Source organism: Penaeus japonicus, unplaced genomic scaffold, assembly GCF_977035675.1.
Source record: "Penaeus japonicus unplaced genomic scaffold, GWHDUDI00000001_assembly GWHDUDI00000026, whole genome shotgun sequence".
NCBI lineage: Eukaryota > Metazoa > Arthropoda > Malacostraca > Decapoda > Penaeidae > Penaeus > Penaeus japonicus.
This window is the reverse complement of record NW_028234428.1, coordinates 16265060-16275059: the sequence shown is the minus strand read 5'-3', so window position 1 is coordinate 16275059 and position 10000 is coordinate 16265060. Positions and strand designations below refer to the sequence as shown.

Genomic DNA, 10000 nt, shown 5'->3' with positions numbered 1-10000 from the left:
TGATATGGTATGTTCTAAGATAGGTAAAAATTTGAAGTAATATAAGAATCAAAATAACGCCATCTTTTTTCATTATAAAGGTAATGATACAGTCTATTCGAAATAATTTATTTTTTAATTTTTTATATCCATATTACATCTGCAGTATATTTATATTTATATTTATATAATTTTAATCTTTACAGGCTCCTCAGTAAATCCACTCGACTCTCAATGACAAGGAATGCAGTTTGGGCACTCAGTAACCTCTGCCGGGGCAAGAACCCACCACCGGACTTCGCCCGCGTATCACCATGTCTCCCAGTTCTGTCCCGTCTTCTCTTCCATAGTGATGCTGATGTATTAGCAGATGCCTGTTGGGCTCTTAGTTACCTAAGTGATGGGCCCAATGAAAAGATTCAAGCAGTTATTGATGCAGGTGTATGTCGCAGACTTGTGGAACTCTTAATGTAAGTACCTTGTATGTATATAGTGTTGAAGTCTTATGTAGTATCCTTATTTAAAATGCTTTGTTGATTATGAACAATATTGAGAGAATATGCACATAATGTATATCAGTGAATTCATACTACTGTCACCAAGTTTTAACACCATATACTTTTATTTTTTAGGTTTAATCAGCACAGTGTTGTTGCAGCTGCCTTGAGAGCAGTAGGAAATATCGTAACTGGAGATGATGTCCAAACGCAGGTAATTAGAATGCTTTGCATTTCTTTTCATTGAAAAAAAGTTATAAAAGAATCCTTGACATTATCTTCCTGGCTTGTTATCTTCCCGGCTTAAGTGGGAGTAGGCGAACATATGTCCCATTGTGAATGGGTTAATGTGAAATATGTACTGGAAATTGTCAATTTTTAGATATGAATTTGAGTATAGAAGTCCGTTCTAATATATATTCTAAGATGGGTAAACATTTGAAATAATATGAGAATCAAAGTAACACCAGATTTTTCATTACAACGGTAATGATACAGTTCATTCAAAATCACTTATTTTATTTTATTTTTTATATCTATAGTTGTGTTTATGCTGTTACGTTTATATTTTAGAAAAGTAAATGTGCAGTAGAAGTAGGAATGGCAGTATATGTGATAGTATGGTGTATTTTTACTTAATGTTTCACTCAAAAAAAAGAAAAAAAAAAGAAAAAAGAAAGAAAGAAGCCATAACTCAAAACACACACCTGCACAATTCACAATGCCTGCAAACTACATATATCTACACATGCACATAACATACACCTGCACAGCACACACCTGCTCATCACACACCTGCACAGCACACACCTGCACAGCACATACCTGCACAGTGCATACCTGCACAGCACATACCTGCACAGCACATACCTGCACAGCTCATACTTGCACAGCACACACCTGCACAGCACACACCTGCACAGCACACACCTGCACAGCACACACCTGCTCAGTACACCTGCACAACACCTACACCTACACAACACATTCACACTGTAGGCACCTATACAACACACCTCCACAATCTGCATCTGTACAATACACCTGCACATGTGCAAACACACCTGTGCAACACATGTGCATACAACACCTGCACAGCACATGCACATGGGCACACAACACATGCACAACACAGAACTAATATGTGCACATCTGCATACAACATACACCTGTACAACACAACACATGAACAGTACAGCACATATGCACACTTACACCTGTACATGATGTGTACAACACATGCACACAGCACATCTATACAAATGTGCATACAACATACACCTGTACAACACATGCACAACACATGAACAGTACAGCACATATGCACACTTACACCTGTACATGATGTGTACAACACATGCACACAGCACATCTGTACAAATGTGCATACAACATACACATGTACAACACCTGCACAGCATGTGCACACAACACAACACATATGCCACATGACACCACACACCCCACACACACCACACACCAAACACACACCACACACACACCACACACACACCACATGCACACCACATGCACACCACACACACCACACACACCACACACACACCACACACACCACACACACACCACACACACCACACACACACCACACACACCACACACACCACACACACACCACACACACCACACACACACCACACACACCACACACACCACACACACACCACACACACCACACACACCACACACACCACACACACCACACACAACACACACCACACACACCACACACACACCACACACCACACACACACACACCACACACACCACACACACCCACACCCCACCCACCCACACCACACCACACCCCCCCCACACACACACACACACAACCCCCCCCCCCCCCACACACACCACCCCACCACACACACCCCACACACACCACACACCCCCCCCACACACACACACACCCACACACCCACACACACACCCCACACCACACACACCACCCCCACACCACACACACACACACCCCCCCACACCCACACACCCCCCCCCCACACACACACCCACACACCCACACACACCCCCCCCACCCACCACCCCCCCCCACACACAACCCCCCCACACACACACACACCCCCCCCACACACACACACCACCCCCCCACACACACAACCCCCCACACACACACAACCCCCCACACACACACAACACACACACCCCCCCCACACCCCCCCCCCCCCCACACACACACACCCCCACACACCCACACCCCCCCACACACAACACCACCCCCCACACACAACACCACCCCCCACACACAACACCACCCCCCACACACAACACCCCCCCCACACACACACCACACACCCCACACACACACAACACACACCCCACACACACACAACACACACCCCACACACACACAACACACACCCCACACACACACAACACACACCCCACACACACACAACACACACCCCACACACACACAACACACACCCCACACACACATCCCACACACATCCCACACACACACAACACCCCCCCCACACCCCACACCCCCCCCACCACCCACCCCCCACCCCACACCCCACACACCCACACACACACACCCCACACCCCCCCCCACACACACACACAACACACACCCCACACACACAACACACACCCCACACACACACCCCACACACAACATGCTGCACACCACACACCCCACACACAACATGCTACACACCAAACACCCCACACACAACATGCTACACACCACACACAACATACTACACACCACACAACATACTACACACCACACACACCATACTACACACCACACACAACATGCTACACACCACACACAACATGCTACACACCACACACAACATACTACACACCACACACCACACAACATACTACACATCACACACACCACACACAACATACTACACACCACACAACATACACACCATACACCACACAATACTACACACACCACACAACATACTACACACACCACACACACCACATACCACACACACCACATACCACACACACCACACACACCACATACCACACACACAACACACAACATACAACATACTACACACCACACACAACACAAACACACAACATACTACACACCACACACAGCATACTACACACCACACAACACACAACATACTACAAACCACACACCCCACACAACATACTACACACCACACACAACACACACCACACACACAACACACCACACTCAACACACCACACTCAACACACAACATACTACATCACACACCACACAACATACTACACACGACACACGACACACACCACACACACAACACACCACACTCAACACACAACATACTACACACCATACACCACACAACATACACACCACACACGACACACACCACACACACAACACACTCACAACACACACAACACACCACACTCAACACACAACATACTACACACCACACACCACACACCACACAACATACTACACACCACACACAACACACACCACACACTACACACACTACACACAACACACACAACACACCACACTCAACACACAACATATACACCACACACCACACAACATACTACACACCACACAACACGCACGACACACCACACACCCAACACACTCACAACACACACAACACACCACACTCAACACACAACATACTACACACCACACACCACACAACATACTACACACCACACACCACACAACATACTACACACCACACACCACACATACTACACACCACACACACCACACACACCACACACACAACACACACACCACACACACCACACACACACCATGCACACAACATACAACACACACACAACCCATACCACTCACAACACACCACACCACACACAACATACAACACACAACACAGCACACACACAACACATGTGTGCATGCATTTATGTGTGTAGTGATGTGTGATATGTTGTGTGTTGTGTGCATGTTTTGTGTGTGTCTTTGCACTGTGCATATGTATGTTGTGTGCGTGTGTGTGCACTGTGCATGTGTAGTGTGTTCATGTGCGTGTTGTGTACACATAACACATGCACACATGCACTCAAGCACACATGCACTTGCACACATGCACTCACGCAAATGCACACATGCACTCACGCACATGCATCATGCACACATGCACATGCACACATGCACTCACGCACATGCACACATGCACATGCACACATGCACATGCACAACACGTACAATACACAATACATGCACAACACATATACATGCAATACAAGCACGACACACAACACATTCACACATGTGCATGCACATGCACACACATGCACATACATACAACACATGCACATGCACACAACACATGCACACAACACATGCACACAACACATGCACACAACACATGCACACAACACATGCACACAACACATGCACACAACACATGCACACAACACATGCACACAACACATGCACACAACACATGCACACAACACATGCACACAACACATGCACACAACACATCCACACAACACATGCACACAACACATCCACACAACACATGCACACAACACATCCACACAACACATGCACACAACACATCCACACAACACATGCACACAACACATGCACACAACACATGCACACAACACATGCATACAACACATGCACACAACACATGCATACAACACATGCACACAACACATGCATACAACACATGCACACAACACATGCACACAACACATGCACACAACACATGCACACAACACATGCACACAACACATGCACACAACACATGCATACAACACATGCACACAACACATGCACACAACACATGCACACAACACATGCACACAACACATGCACACAACACATGCACACAACACATGCACATGCATACAACACATGCACATGCATACAACACATGCACATGCATACAACACATGCACATGCATACAACACATGCACATGCATACAACACATGCACATGCATACAACACATGCACATGCATACAACACATGCACATGCATACAACACATGCACATGCATACAACACATGCACATGCATACAACACATGCACATGCATACAACACATGCACATGCATACAACACATGCACATGCATACAACACATGCACATGCACACAACACATGCACATGCACACAACACATGCACATGCACACAACACATGCACATGCACACAACACATGCACATGCACACAACACATGCACATGCACACAACACATGCACATGCATACAACACATGCACACAACACATGCACATGCATACAACACATGCACATGCACACAACACAACATACACATAGGCAAGAGCCACACATAGGCAAGAGCCACACATAGGCAAGAGCCACACATAGGCAAGAGCCACACATAGGCAAGAGCCACACATAGGCAAGAGCCACACATAGGCAAGAGCCACACATAGGCAAGAGCCACACATAGGCAAGAGCCACACATAGACAAGGCACACATACAGAAGACATACATGCAAAATATATGCAATACATATAGGCAATACACTCAAAAAACATACACAAACATGAAATGCAGATGTTAGGACTTGATGTACAAGTGCAACACTCAAGCATTGAGCACACATATACTGATGAGCAGAAAGCTCAAAGAACAACTTGCATAGATATAAAGCACTCACATAAACAACACAACTCCAGCATGCACAGCAACATACACATGCAGCATACAACACATGAATAGAAAGGCATTTGTTAAAATACATATGAATATTAAGGACAATTTATTAATAAACAACTTTTTCTCATCAGGTAATCCTTAACTGTTCTGCCTTGCCATGTCTGCTACACCTGCTAGCATCCCCCAAGGAATCCATCCGAAAAGAAGCATGCTGGACCATCTCAAATATCACAGCTGGCAATCGCTCTCAGGTATTTCTCTTTGAAATCTAGTTTTGCTCTTGGATAATGGGGAACGAACAACTAATATTCAGTGTCAACCTTCAATTTTTTTTTCTCTGTTGGCCTGCTGTGCAAGGTTAGTAATTCAACATTTGTAAATCAGGAATCTCAGTTTATGAAACAGACTTATTATTTGAGTAGTTATTGCAGTAAATGAACAGAATTTAGTGAATATAGAGCATATTGTCACCTTCATAAACAAATCAAAGTTATTTCTTCTATTTTTGGGGAAATCTCATTTTCTCAATTCTTATAACACAATGTTTATTTTTTTTTTATAACTTATTGATAGGACAAAAAGCATTCATAAGTTTTATTCATGTGTTATTTATCAAATTACAATAAAATATATTGATTAAGATCATTTTGATAATAATACATAAATCAGCTTGTTATATTGGCAATAAATGATTTTAGATCACTCAGTCTCGATATAATAAAGGAGACTATACAAATAGCTGCACCACACAATGTAGAAATGATATAGGCAAAAATTCTGAAACCAAAAAAAGTTAATTGTGCAGCTTGGTTTTGAAGGTGACAATATAAAACATCCAAATATAGAACCAAAAATATACCACAGTTTCTAGTGTGTAAGTGACTTTTTATCAAGAATATTTTAAACACTAATGGCAAATAGATTTTTAAAAATTAGATTACAGTATTCCTTCAGAAATAGATATCACATTCTTTGATTGGAAGGATATTAACCCTCTCTGGACGGGTGGTACACTACGGTACTGCACATTCTAGGCCTGTTCGCTGGGTGACGCCATATGGCGTCGTTTATTTAACTGATTTAGGCCTATGCGTTCAAGAGCCCTGGCATTGTAACATGCAAGGCTGGAATGCCCCCGCCGTGAGTGGGTTAAAGTGTCATAATTGATGAAAACAAAATTAAAGATTCACATTGATAGAATGATGAAATATAGATAATGAAATAACAAAAATAAAGATGAATATAATAATATGATCTATTAAAAAACAAAAACAAAAAACAGTGACACTGGTAACAGTAATAACAATAGTGATGACAATGATAATGGTTGTTAAAATGGTAACATAAATGGTGATGGTAATATTAACCCTTTCCCAACGGGGCATGGCGATAAGTGAAAACCCCTACGCCGGGCTATTGCAATATTGCAGAGGAAACGTCACACTGGCATGACGCCCCGGCATCGGGAATTTAGCTGTGTCACACGAGTGTAATGCACCATCGTCATAGGGTTAATGTTGATAATGATAAAAATGATAGTAATATTAATATCAGTAAAGGATATTGATAATTATGATAATAATGATAATGACAATGATAGGAATGATCGTTTTGATAATGGTAATAATAATGATAATGATGATAGTAATAATGATAATAAAAATAATAATTATGATTAGAGCCATAAGGTTAATAATAATTATATTATTGATAGTGATGATAATGATGATAGCAATAAAAGCAGTGATAATAATGATAGAGATAATAATGAAGTACTAAATGTTAAAATGATTAGAAAGAATGATAATAATGATAATGAAAATGACATGAATAATTAAATAGAATGATAATAATGATAATGAAAATGACATGAATGATTAAAAAGAATGATAATAATGATAATGAAAGTGACATTGAGAATGGTGTTAACCCAATGGTGACGGACCAGTTTTGGCTCCAATCGGTCTAAATGCTGGGGTATTTCAAACGCTTAAGCTTAATACCTTGGGTTTTTCACCCCATTCTAGTCACGGCCAACTGCTATGCACCCGATCACCTGGCATGCCAACCATATGAAAAGCCATGACTAAGTATCTCGTTCCCAGCAGCAAGTACTGCCATCACATAACATGATGTCTTGTCACCCAGCATTAATGGGTTAATGAAAGTGATAATAATGATAATGAAAATTATAATGATGTGCCAGTTGATAATGATGATAATTATGGAATGATGATGATTATTGTAATAGTTATAAAACTGAAATAATAAAAAAATTATTGAAGCAAAAACTATTTTGCCACTCAAAAAGTTTGCTGGTCCTCTTCCTGCTGAAGTAGACTTGCCTTGTCTTTATTGCAAAATATAAAATTAGCCCATCATACATTTTCAGTATCATGTATATACATGTATAATGTAGATATGTGAACTGAAGACCTAAGTATCACATACTAATACTTTGTACTTTTATCTAGCTAATATGATCCATGGCAGGCAGTGTTGTGTAGAGATAATCTATACTGTGGAACTGAAACCTGAAAATGAGTCTATGTCCTCTGTAACATATTATCTTTTGGAAATTACCCGAGCAGTTGTTTTAATTGCTAAAAGAGTGTGGGTAGGTCTAACCTCTTGAGACAATAAAACAAAAATGCCATAGCTTTATCCCAGAGTTAAGTTCTGGGTAAACAGATAAACTTGTATTTTTCTTGTTTTCCTTTGTATGTTTTGTCATTTTGGAATAGCCTCGTAGACACATCCAGGTTATAGAGGCACACATTTTAAGGGTTTATGTCAGTGTACACTTTATTGCAAAATTTGATATTGAAATTTATTGAAAAAACATTCAGTATATAGCCATCCTGTTTCCTTCCTTAACCCACTTACGACGGGGGCATTCCAGCCTTGAATGTCCCAATGCCGGGGCATTCGAATTATTAGGCCTAAATCAATTAAATGGCTGGCACAATACTGTGCCGCCCGGCCACTGGGCTTTTGAATGCGCGGTACAGTACTGTACCACCCGTCCAGAGAGGGTTAACAATAAAAAGAGAATTCCACAGGGAAATCTCATGTTGAGAATATGAATATCTTGGGGTTAAGTTGCATGAAGTTTTTGTAACAATTTTAGGTTAATCTATTGCAAATGGGGGCCAAAGAAATCTAACTGGCTGTCCAGATGAGATAGAAATATGAGGGTTGAGGGGAATATTTCCTCCTCATCCTGGTCTGCAGACTAGCCCATAGTGAATTTTCCCTTAACCCCTAAAAGCTAGAAAGATTTCAGCATGTCTTTCCCTGTAACTTAATTTAGGGTATGATCTTTCATAATTTGCTTAGGACAATTTTGGTCTTTGGCATTTGAAAGTACTAAAAAATTTAAGGGGATACTCCAGAAGCCCCTTTCAATAAAAAAAAAATGAATGGGTTAAACCATCACAAAGTAAGGGTTAAAGCGGCATCTCAGAAAATAGCATCATGATGGTCATTAAATCTTATAACTTTGAGTGCTCTTCATGTATGTAATGATGCTCATCTTTTGGGCCAAACCAGAGGGGTTGTGTATGTCATTACACCTATCTGCAATGGTTACTTTATAGAATTTCATAACCCTAATTTAGACTAATTTCCAAACAAAAGTATCAGTCTTGGCCAGTAGTCTACTACTAAACTGAAGAGCAAGTAAAGTTGTATCATATGAGATTAGTAACTGGCCAGTGTGGGCAGTAGGGGAAGTAATTTTCTTTGGCCTTCATCTTGCCTTGATTTGGCAAGTTTTTTGACATTATATATTTACAAACAGGTTGCTTGAGTATCTGACTAGCCCTTTTACTTGCGTTGTTTAAATGTTCAAGAATACTGGTAACTGAAATGACTGCACTCA

At 41.5% G+C, this 10000-nt stretch overlaps 2 protein-coding genes across 2 annotated transcripts in view; both read left to right on the top strand.

The window, feature by feature from the left end:
* The window catches only part of Kap-alpha1 (karyopherin alpha1), a 34611-nt gene that overhangs the window by 10047 nt on the left and 14564 nt on the right, over window positions 1-10000 (top strand). The window contains exons 5-7 of the mRNA XM_086552034.1: window positions 186-449; window positions 612-690; window positions 6249-6368. Of these exons, the coding sequence (XP_086408160.1) occupies window positions 186-449; window positions 612-690; window positions 6249-6368 (463 nt within the window). The remainder of the gene's footprint in view (window positions 1-185; window positions 450-611; window positions 691-6248; window positions 6369-10000) is intronic.
* LOC147468802 (uncharacterized) lies at window positions 1935-4544 on the top strand (the record flags this gene model as incomplete). The annotated part of the gene is given in 3 exon segments (XM_086551834.1): window positions 1935-2403; window positions 2406-2975; window positions 3023-4544. Coding segments are annotated over 3 exon segments (2418 nt in total), but the record flags the coding sequence as incomplete, so codon positions are not given.